This window comes from Benincasa hispida, chromosome 9 (genome assembly GCF_027475165.1).
Source record: "Benincasa hispida cultivar pf3 chromosome 9, pf3_genome.v1.1, whole genome shotgun sequence".
NCBI lineage: Eukaryota > Viridiplantae > Streptophyta > Magnoliopsida > Cucurbitales > Cucurbitaceae > Benincasa > Benincasa hispida.
The window spans coordinates 27,401,731-27,413,607 of record NC_143486.1 but is presented as its reverse complement, the minus strand read 5'-3'; the positions used below and the strand labels follow the sequence as shown (position 1 = coordinate 27,413,607).

At 37.4% G+C, this 11,877-nt stretch overlaps 1 protein-coding gene across 1 annotated transcript; it reads left to right on the top strand.

The window, feature by feature from the left end:
- Nucleotides 1–6,985: 6,985 nt before the first annotated feature.
- Nucleotides 6,986–10,661, top strand: LOC150033715 (uncharacterized). Its single transcript, XM_090317037.1, has 9 exons — nucleotides 6,986–7,213; nucleotides 7,373–7,424; nucleotides 7,797–8,533; nucleotides 8,759–8,790; nucleotides 8,878–8,944; nucleotides 9,105–9,617; nucleotides 9,702–9,753; nucleotides 9,882–10,020; nucleotides 10,403–10,661. The coding sequence occupies exons 1-9, from the start codon at nucleotides 6,986–6,988 to the stop codon at nucleotides 10,659–10,661; spliced, it is 2,079 nt and encodes a 692-aa protein (XP_090173163.1).
- Nucleotides 10,662–11,877: the final 1,216 nt, after the last annotated feature.

Below are 11,877 nucleotides of genomic sequence, written 5' to 3'. Positions count from 1 at the left end.
TCCACATGAATGACTTTGGGATCATATCGTTTGTATTAATATACAAAGTGGGTTGCATTCATAATGTCCCCATGATAAGGTACCCAACTCCATCCATATACTTATAGACCATTTTGGCTATATATACTCAAACTTGATCCTCTTTTATGTCTCTACATAAAGTTTAAGTATTCATGTTATAGTCATGGGTTTGTTAGTTTATTGGATTTAGGAATCTATAAATGCAATTTATATGTTCAATAACAACTTTATTGAAACAATCTCAATAACATTTTTATTGTAAATAGAAATATGTTTAAACTTTACAAACTACGAGGTTAAGACATTTAACCCAATAATTATTTGCTTATATGTGGATGATATGTTAATAATTAGCACAAATAGAAGTGTGATTGATTCCACTAAAAGGATGTTAAAATCAAACATTGATATGAAAGACTTTGGTCTTGTTGATGTTATCCTTAGAATTAGAATAATAAGAAATCAAAGTGGATGCATACTTTCTCAATCTCACTGTATAGAGAAAGTGCTGAGAAATTTTTATCATTTTGAGAGTAAGCCAGTTATTATTCCATTTGATCCAAATAGTAAGTTGAAGAAAAACAATGATGAAGGTGTGTCTCCTCTAGAATATACTAGAGTTATTGGTAGCTTAATGTATTAAGAATGTCCCAAAACTCGCAGTTTGTAAATATTGGAAACATATTTTATTTATCAATAAAAGTATTATTTAGTTGTTCATTCAATAAAATATCATTGATATTGCATTCTGTTATAAAAATCTAATAAATGAATCCATGGTTATAATATGAATACTTTAACTTTATGTGGAAACATAAAAGTGGATCAAGTTTTAGTATATAACCAAAATGATCTATAAGTATATGGATGAGATTGGGTACCTCATCTTGGCGACACTATTGGATGCGGCCCACTTTGTATACTGATACAAATAATGTGTTCCCAAAATCATTCATGTGGAGACATGTGAGTGGGGGCATCCTATGAAAATGTTTGCATAAGGTCGAACCACGAAATAGTCATTTTTCTTTATAAGGACCGTTTACTGTTAAAACTGACTATTTCAAATTCGATGACCTAGGATAACTTGATCTTAATCCTAAGCTAACTATGAACTCCTGTTTATTCGGGATTATCTTTTGATCTGCATAGGTGAGAGTAGTTCAACAACATTGCTTAATAAGCCTCCCATTTTGGGGATAAGATCGGATAGATAGCTGGAGACATAGTCCTACAATATGAAATTCAATCTTGCCCAATTTAGGATTAATAGATAGGTTGTTCCCTTAATTACTGACTCCTGGTTTTGAACAAAGCCCCCCCCCCTCTCTCTCTCTCTCTCATGGCCAAGAGGGATATGGTTTATTAGTTGAACTATAAACCAATTATTCAATAGAGGATCAGTGGGAGCTTAAGAAGCAAAACGTATTTACAGAAGTAAAATGGTAATTTTGACCTAACTGTAAATACGAACAACCTGTGAAGGGTCGACACACTGACTATGGTTAAAGTGGACATAAATATATCTACAGTGAGGAGAGTGCAAATATAGAGTTATAGTGGTATGTCTCGATAATTAACAAATATTGATTAATTTGGTCTAAAGAGTTTATCCAATTAATCTCAAATCATTAGAGTTCATGATATGTAGGTCTATAAGGTCACTCTACTACCTCGTAAAATTACTCATTGGATAAGTGAATTGAGCGAATTTGAAATGTTCAAAATCTAAGGTTTTGAATTTGAAGTATTCAAATTCAATTTAGGGTATGGTTAATTATATTTGATATAATTAAACGTTCAAATTTATCAAAACTAAACGTAATTGGAGAGATTAAAATATTTAAATGTTGATTTAAATATTAATTAACATGAATAGGATTCATGAATCAAATGGATGTTTAATTAATTTAATATTTGATATTAAATTACTAATTAATTAATTAATTAAATTTGTTTAATGAATTATTTAAATAAAACATTTTCAATTTTATAAAATTCAAATTCTAATTTGAATTTATAGGTTAAATTTAATTTTAATTTTGATTAAAATTAAAAAGAAATTGAAATGAAAAAAAAATGAAAGTTAGTGGATTAGTCCAACTTTTGTTGGATTAATCATTGATTAACACCTATCCCACTATAATGGTGTCAATTGAAGTGTCATATGGCTGCTTCATTTAGTGCTTGTATGAAGGAGATGCTTAAATACATCAGATTTCAAAGATTGAATGGATGAATTGCTGAATTTTTTAAATTCTGCAGAAACTCTATATTCTCTCTCAAACACTCTTGGTTCTCTCACTAAATTGACTTCAATTTAGTGTTTCCACCACATGATCCAAGTTAAAGGATAGTAGAGAAGATCAAATTGGTGGTCTACTAGTGTTTTGAAGATCCAATCGTAGAGAGGTGCTGGTTTTGAAGAGTTTCATCAAATGTATAACATTCTTGAACCATCTACTTTGAAAATGGTTTTCATGCATGCTTTTAAACTCAAATTAAGTGTAATTGAAGTGCTTACTAATTTTTATTTCTTTCGTTACATGTATGTTTACTCTATCATAATGTACATAATGAACTGTACAAGACCTGATGTTGCCTATTCAATAGGAAGGTTAGTAAGATACACCAACAATCTTGGGCATGATCATTGGAATGTGTTAGTAAGAGTTCTAAGGTACTTGAAGTACACTATAGACTATGGATTACATTATAGTATCCATATGTATTGGAAGGATTTAGTGATGCTAATTGGATTTCTGATTAGGGTTGGCAACAGGGCCGGGCCGGGGCGGGGGGGCGTCCCCATCCCCGGCCCCGTAGAGGAAATTGTCCCCTATCCTCACCCCCGTCCCCGTCATTTGAAGGCGGGGACGGGGGCGAGGATTACCCATCGGGGAAACGGGATCCCCGCGGGGCCTCATTTGTGGCAGACTTCAACGGAGGGGAGGGATGAGCGAAAGGGGAAAGATGAGCGAGAGCGAGAGGGGAAGGATGAGCGAGAGCGAGAGGGGAGGGATGCAGAGAGCGAGGGGGAGGATGAGCCAGAGTGAGAGGGAGGGATGAGCGAGAATGAGAGGGGAGAGATGTTTTGTTGCAGATTGCAGAGAGCGAGAGGGGACTGGGGAGGGGATAAAAATATATATATATATTCGGGTTCGGGATTAATCGGGGTCGGGGTCGGGGTCGGGATACTGTCCCCATCCGCGCCCTATCCCTGGACGGGGCCCTAAATAAATTCCCCGATTTGACCACATCCCCGGCCCGAACAGGGCGGGTCCCCGTGGGGACCTGGACCGTCGGGTGTTTTTGCCAACCCTATTTCTGATAGCATAGAGACTAAATCAACCAATAAGTATATTTTTGCCTTAGATGGAGTAGTTGTATCATGGAAATCTTCAAAATAGACGTGTATAACACGATCTACTATGGAATTAGAGTTTATAGCTCTTGATAAATCAAGAAAAGAAGTCGAATTTCGTCGAAATTTTCTTGAAGATATTTCATTGTGACCAAAGTTTGTAAGTGCAATATATATTTATTGTGACAATTTAGTGGCTTCTATAAGAGCCAAGAATAATGTCTATATTGGCAAGTCACTACATATTAGACACAGACATAATTCAATAGAGGAATTACTTTGTGAAATCAAGAGAAAATATTATAGATCATTTGACAAAAGGATTGTCAAGAGAGCAATCACATATACATCGAGGAAAATGGGACTAAACCCCATGAAATAAGTTATTTGGCGATAACCTAACCTAGTTGATTGGAGATCTCAAGATCCAGGTTCAATAGGCAAACTAGTTGGATAATTCATAATTGACACACTAAGAAACTTATAGTTTCTTCCAATTTTATGATATTTTAGAGTGTGCGATCTGTTTATTTTTGGGTTATATTGATATCTTGTTTTACAAAAGGAGTAATGACATGATGCTCTTAATCAATATTACCTATATGAGAGTAGAAGTGGTGTTACTTCTACGAGAACTTTTCAAATGACTTATGTTCTCGAAAGCTCTCATGAATTCAAGATTTTGTCCATGACCAAAATGGACATAAACGTATAGAACTCAAAGATACAAGATGAGTTTTGTGTGATATTGTTAGCTCTAAAAAAGAGCTAAGTTTATGGCTTTAACTTTCCCATATTTGGGTAATTCTTGTGCTTTATTTGTCTTATTTTGTAGGATAATTGATCCAATGGAGTAAATTCATTGCAAGGATGAAGAATCAAGCAAAAATAAAGGAAAAATTGGGAGCCAAATGCACCAAATCGATATGAGATGCAAAAGGACAATTATGCCCTGTTCTAGCGTTGCAACGCACTTCATAAGCCTAAATCCAACACTCATTCAACGCTGTAAGGCAGTAGCATCAGGTACAGGGCAACATTGCAATGCTGCACTAAGCATCACGACATTCTGGAATTGGATCATTGCCAGTGTTCCAACACATCCCAACGCTTGAACTTTAACACTGAAGGATAGAACACTCAGCATTGCAATGCTCCTTCAGAGCGTTGCGACGCTACAACGATTAACAGGATTTGGTGCTATGCGCGGGGTAACTAAGCATTAAAGGCATCGTTGCAACGCCTCCTTGACGCTCTCCAATGTGCACCGCAGCGTTGCAACACTGCGCAAAACCTATAAATAAGACGATCAGGGTCAGCCTTCAACACACCTCGTTCATACTGAACTACAACTCCGAATAGAGTAAAATCTGAGAAATTAGTCTGATTGTGGGAGCCATTGAAGTCAAATTGTTGAGCAATTGTTGCCATAGTCAGCCTTGATTCTCTTTCGATCATTGTAGTACCAATATACCTTTTAGAGGCTAGGTAATTTTCTTAGTATAATTTGTATGTCTTGATTCTTGAAGGTTACTAGCTTAATTTATTTAATTGTTGTGAACCCTTTGGGTGGATTCGTCTTAATATTTATAGAGCTTCGATGAATTTTTCTGACAAACTAATTTGTTGAAATTCTTGTATGCAAAATCATTCTAGCCTATGCATAGATTGATTAAGTTGCACAAATTAGGATCGCATGTTTAGGGTCTGGCCAAACTCATGTATGCCCTAGTATAATCTTTCCCAAATAAATCATGCTATAAGATATGGCTTTCTGGCTTGTAGTATGTCTCAACAATTGAACTCTTTCTTAATGCTTTTCACTTTTAACTTGTATGTTGCTAAGAAGAAAACGTTTTAAACTGAATTAGTGTTGGTTTGGATTTTTTTTATCAAAATTGGCTAATTGGGCTATTAGAATTTCTAATAGGTTGAGGGGTTCACATAATTGGATAAATTAACTAGTACCTAATGATAGAAATTAAAAAGCATACAAACTAATCCCAAGATTTTTCCCTCAATTTGATTCAACCTTTTTCTGTGCTAGCTCTTGCTTTTCTCTGTTTGATTGTCAATTTACTTTATAAAACAAAAATAAATCCATCAAAACCGTCTTTAAGTAGAATTCATAAATCGTCCTAAGTTGATTCAACAGTCTCTCTGTGGATTCGACCTCGATCTTACAACTTTGTTGCTTTTGTGGTACAAGTTTTAGATCGGTGAAAATAAATTATCTTTGCTCGGGCTAGAGGTGGTTACGACAGTGCTAGTCTCAGAGTCTGAACAAATTGGCGTTGTTGTTAGGGAGACTTGACAATCAGCCTAAGAAAATTTTTGGATTCCTTTTATTAAAAAAAAAAAAATTGTGTTTCTTCCCTTTGGTTTACGACCCGCTCCTCTCGGAGTGCAAATTTTGTTTTTCTTGCAAATATTGACCAAGAGAAGAGGAGAATCCAAAAGAGGCGCAGGGAAGAAATCCCAGAGAAGGAAATCTGAAAGTTGCTGACAACACAACAATAGGAGAGGCAGTTTGTGAGAAAACCCTAAGGGAACTGGCAGAGCCTAACATGGACCAGCAGCCTCTGTGCATCATATTTCCATCTACCATGGTGCCATTCGAACTCAAACTAGGACTGATCAATCTATTGCCAACCTTTAGAGGGCATGCAAGGGAGAAACCCCACAAACACATCAAAGACTTCCATATGGTTTGTGTAAGTTTGAGACCCCATGGAGTCAAAGAAGAGCAACTAAACCTTAGGGCAATTTCTTTTTCACTACAGGATGACGCCAAGGATTGGTTATACTACTTGGAATGAGCTTAAAAAGAAATTTCTTGAAAAAAAATTTACAGCTTCTAGAGCCCATTCTATACAAAAGGATATTTATGGTATAAAATAGTTTGTGGGTGAGTCTCTGAATATTGGGAACATTTTAACTGCTAATGTGCTAGTTCTCCCATCACTAGATTTTTGACCGATTACTGATTCAATACTTATATAGTGGTTTTCTTACCAATGACAAGAACTCAATTGACTCAGCAGCTGGAGGTGCTCTTGCTTATAAGACGCCCAGGGAGGCCTAAGAATCAATATCATGCATGGTTGAGAACAGCCAGAATTTTGGCACCAGGGCCACTGAATCTAATTTAGTTGGTAATTTTGAGGTTAAGGAATTAAAAACTCAAATTTCTAACTTAACTTCTCTTGTGACACAGTTGGCCTAAGGAGGAGTCTCCCAGGTCAAACCTTTGTGGAGCCTGCAGATAGTGGGACACACCTCGGAAGTATGCCCTCAAGCCCAAGTCAACGCAGTTGGGGGTTACCAGAGGAAGTACGACCCTCATGGCCTAGTGTACAAACCAAGCTGGCGTGATCACCCTAACCTCAAATGGGGAGGTCAAGGCCAGGGATAAGGGCATGACATTCTAATCATTCCAATTAATCGTCGTCATCTTCCTCAGGTATGTCTTTAGAAGACATCGTCAAATCTTTGGCTGATAACTCCCTTAAATTTCAATAGGAAATCCAGCAGATGAAAAAGGACTCTCTCTAGTTAACCCAGGACACAAAGGCTTATCAGTAAGAAACCAAGGCGAGCATGGCTAATCTAGGGACTCAGGTCACACAGTTACCTGCTACAGTGAGCCGAATAGAGAACAAGGGTTTGAAGAAGCTGCCTGCCCAATCAGACCACGCCAGCGTTAGTACCATCACGCTAAGAAGTGGTAAGGAGCTTCCATCAGATAGTCTATCTCCACTTGGTACGTCCAATGAAAAAGCTGAGAATAATGAGGGTAATTCTGAAGCAAAACCGTCTACCCCCAAGGTAAGTACTCTTTCGTCACCTTTTGTTGAACCGTATATTCCTAAAACTTCGTTTCCTTGTAAGCTAGCAAGACCAAAACAAGAACATAGGGACGAGAAGTTGATCGAGATGTTCAAAAAGGTTTAGATAAACATTCCTCTCTTGAATGCAATCCAGTAGATCCCCAGGTATGCTAAATTCCTCAAGGAGTTGTGCACCAAAAAGATGACAGGTAAAGATAAAGAAAAGGTAGTGGCAAGTAAGAATGTATCGACTCTCCTAAAACATAATATACTTGAAAAATGTCGAGATCCAAGTATGTTCACTTTTCTCTGCATTATTGGTAATAGAGTCATCTGTCATGCCATGCTAGATCTAGGAGCCTCTATTAATGTCATGCCCTATCATGTTTATGAGGATTTAAAATTGAATGATTTACAAAAAACTGTTGTATGCATCCAACTAGCTGATAGATCTTATATCCAACCCTTAGGGATTATTGAGGATGTACTGTTGTAAGTTAAGGACTTGATTTTCCCAGTCGATTTCTATATATTAAAAATGGATAAAATTTCTACGCCATCATCTTCTACAATTTTGTTAGGTAGGCCCTTCATGAAAACTACCAAGACAAAAATAGATGTAGACAAGGGCTGTCTATCTGTAGAATTTGACGGGAAAGTTGTTTCTTTTAACATATATGATGCTATGAAATTCCCTGAGGAATATTTGTCCTTGTGTTTGATTGAGGTGCATGATTTTATAGATGATATTGTGTTGCATGATGATGATAATAATTCTGACCTGTTGATTGCTCCATGCATTGATCTGGATTCACATGATTCCCATGATTTATCTCTTTCTGTTATTGATTTAGAGGAACCTTCTTCTGACTTTGATATTCTTGATTTGCAGGTACAAGGGACTGAGCTGAAGGCTCTCCCCAGCCATGTGAAATATGTGTACTTGGCAGAAGGGAACATCCTTCCAATCGTAATCTCCAGGGAGTTGACACCTGCTCAAGAGGAATCCCTAGTTGAAACTCTGAAGACTTACAAGGAGGCCATTGGATGGACTCTAGATGATCTTAAGGGAGTAAGCCCCTCCCTTTGCATGCATAGGATAGCTCTAGAGGAAGGAACCAAGCCTACAGTCCAACCCCTCAGAAGGCTCAACCCCAACTTGAAAGATGTCGTTCTTAAAGAAATTATCAAGCTCAATAAAGTCGGAATTATTTACCCAATTCCTGACAGCAAATGGATAAGTCCTATCTATGTTGTCCCCAAAAAGACCGACATGACAATTGTGAAGAACGATAAAGGGGAGATGGTGTCGATGCGTGTACAAAATGGGTGGAGAATGTGCATCAATTTCTGAAAGCTCAACGAGGTAACCAAGAAAGACCAATTTCCTATACCTTTTCTGGATCAAATGGTGGAATGGCTCGCCGAAAAACCATTTTTCTGTTTTCTTGATGTCTTCACTGAATTCTACCAAATCCCCATCACCCAATAAGACTAGGAAAAAGATCACGTTCACCTGCATTTATGGTACGTATGTCTTCAGAAGGATGTCATTTGGGCTTTGCAATGCCCCCGGTACGTCCAAAGGTATATGATGAGTATATTTTCCAATTTTATAGAAAAGTGCATGGAGGTGTTTATGAATGATTTTACGGTTTACAGAGAGTCTTTTGAGGATTTCTTGCATAATCTTAGCTTAGTATTGAAACGATGCATTGAGGCTAACATGGTATTAATTATGAAAAATGTCATTTTATGGCTTCTCATGGGATTGTTTTAGGACATCTAGTTTCTACAAAGGGGATTGAGGTAGATAAGGCTAAGGTAGATGTTATTGCTAACCTCCTCTATCCTACATGTGTTAAGGAGATTTGTTCTTTCCTTGGTAGCGCGGGTTTCTACAAGCGTTTCATCAAGGACTTTTCGAAGTTGGCACTACCGCTATCAACATGCTTCAGAAGGACATTCCATTTGATTTTGACAAAAAGTGTCAGGAGGCCTTTGACACTTTTAAAGAGAAGCTAACCACCACCCCAATTTTACAACCTCCAAGATGGGACATACCGTTCGAGATCATGTGTGATGATAGCAATTTAGTAGTAGGAGCGATACTAAGACAAAGGGTCGACAAGAAGAGTCACGTCATATGCTTCGCGTCAAGGAACCTAAATCCTACACAGATTAATTACACCAGGACTGAGAAAGAATTTATGGCTATCGTTTTTGCTCTAGATAAATTCCGTTCTTACATTTTTGGTTTTCTTGTTACTATCTTTATTGATCACTCTGCTCTCAGGTACCTGATGATCAAGAAGGAGTCAAAATCCCAACTAGTGCATTGGATGCTCCTTCTTCAGGAATTCAATTTGACTATCAAGGACAGGAAGGGAGTAGAAAATTTGGTAGTTGACCATGTGAGCAGGATAATACAAGAAGAGAATCATATGCCCTTATGAGAGGATTTTCCAAACAAGTTTTTATTCTAGATTGCCACACTCTCTCTATGGTATGCTGACATGGTAGATTTCCTGGTCACTGGTAAGTTCCCTTATGACATGCCTAACTCTAGGAAGGCCAAATTAAGGAGTGATTCAAAGTATTTTGTTTGGGATCCACCTTACCTTTGGAAGATTTGTTTTGACCAAATCATTAGGATTGTGTCCCAGATGAGAAGTTTGAATCTGTGCTTGCATTCTGTCGTGAGATAGCCTGTGGTGGGCATTTTAGTCCTAGAAGAACTGCTAGGAAAGTTTTAGATAGTGGGTTGATTTGGAATTCTCTGTTCGCTGACTGTTTTGACATTCTGTAAGTCCTGTGAGAGATGTCAGAGATCAGGATCTTTGTCTAGGAGGAATGAGTTACCATTAAATTCTATCCTTATGTGTGAAATTTTTTATGTGTGGAGTATGGATTTCATGGGCCCCTTTCCTTCTTCATATGGTTTCTTGTATATTCTTTTGGCAGTTGATTATGTTTCAAAGTGGGTTGAGGCAATCCCCACTAGGACTAACAATGCTGTCGTGGTTTCAAGTTTCTTAAGAGTTAACATCTTTTCTAGATTTGGCATACCTCGAGCTATAATTAATGATTAGGGTACTCATTTTTGCAATCGGACCATCGAGGCACTCATAAGAAAGTATGAAGTTCACCATTGGGTTGCCACTCTGTACCACCCTCAAATGAACAGACAAGCTGAAATATCGAATCGTGAGGTCAAAATTTTCCTGGAAAAGACTATCAATCCAACCAGAAAAGATTGGAGCACGCACCTTGATGATGCTCTTTGGGCTTACAGAACTGCATTTAAAACTCCTATTGGAAAAAAACCTTTTAAGCTTGCCTACAGCAAGGCGTGTCATCTACCGGTCGAAATTGAGCATAGAGCATATTGGGCTGTCAAGCAATGTAATATGAACCTAGCCCAAGCCGGTGAGAGAGATTATTAGAACTACAGGAGTTGGAGGAACTACGCTTAGAAGCCCATGAGAACTCAAAAATGTACAAAGAAAAGTCGAAATTAATACATGATAAAGGTCTCTTGAGGAAGGAATTTCAAGTTGGACAAAAAGTATTGCTCTACAATTCACAGCTATCACTTATGTCCGGTAAACTAAAATCTAAATGGCTTGGTCCCTTTGAGGTTATTAACTTGTTTCCTTGTGGTGCAATGGAAATTAGAAGTCTAGAGATGGGGAAGGAATTCAAAGTGAACGGGCACCGCCTTAAAATTTTCAATGGAGGAGAAGTCAACACTGTTTGCTCAAGCTTCATGTTGACTCCACCTTCTATCATTTGAGCCCGCATCACTAAGCGTCGAGCAAAAGATGTTAAATGTTGCGCTGCCTGGAAGCAACCAGGAATTTGAATTTCATTTGCTTTCTTTTCTTTTTCTTTTTTTGTTTTGTTTCTTTCATTTTCTTTTTCATTAAAGAGAGACTTACTACCTTTACTTTTCTTCTCAGGAGAATCACAATTCTGGCTCTTGGAGGAATGCTTTCAAATGATCATGCTTATGCCAAAAAATCCAGGGGAGATTTTATGTTCCTTCTTCCCCCTTTTTCCTATTGTCCTTAGCATGAGTTAAAGCCTGAATATACATTGAGGACAATACATAGCTCTTAAATTGGGGGTGGGCGAAGCATACTTCGTAATTGAATAATTTGATTGAAAATCTGAATTGTTGTCTTGATTCTGTCATGATGAATGCTATATTCTGTTTGTCGTTTCCTTTCAATGACAATTTGATGACGCATTCAATGGGTTACTTATTCTTAAAAAGGAGTAATTTTCATGATTTTGAGCTTTTTATAAAAAAAAAAAATCATGAGAACCATGTAAAATGAACTTAGGTTGGAAATTTTTCTATTTTAAATCCCTTAAAGTCTTAGAAACGGATTATCCATCTTGAATTTTCGTTATCACCTTGAAAAGCCCCCTATTGGCTTGGGAGTAACTTTTAGTGCCTGAGAGTAAAACTAGATAGTGAAAAAATAGCAGCCTTGCGTGTGAAAAAAAAAGCTAAAAAAATTAGGCATAACTGGTGTGCCAGCGGTTGAGTGTGAAAGCTAGCCCTTTAAGTAAAATCGATGCCCTCTATGTTTTGTATGTGTGAGTTTTGGGCACTTCTGGATAGTGTTGCTCTTTGATATTCAATAACAGTAT

Excerpts from the sequence above, each read along its gene's own strand:
- LOC150033715 (XM_090317037.1), top strand. The coding sequence starts at position 6,986 with ATGGCTAATCTAGGGACTCAGGTCACACAGTTACCTGCTACAGTGAGC. Across the intron at positions 8,791-8,877 it reads TGGGCTTTGCAATGCCCCCG|AGAGTCTTTTGAGGATTTCT; the intron begins GTACGTCCAAAG and ends TACGGTTTACAG. Across the intron at positions 10,021-10,402 it reads GCTGACTGTTTTGACATTCT|ACAAGCTGAAATATCGAATC; the intron begins GTAAGTCCTGTG and ends TCAAATGAACAG.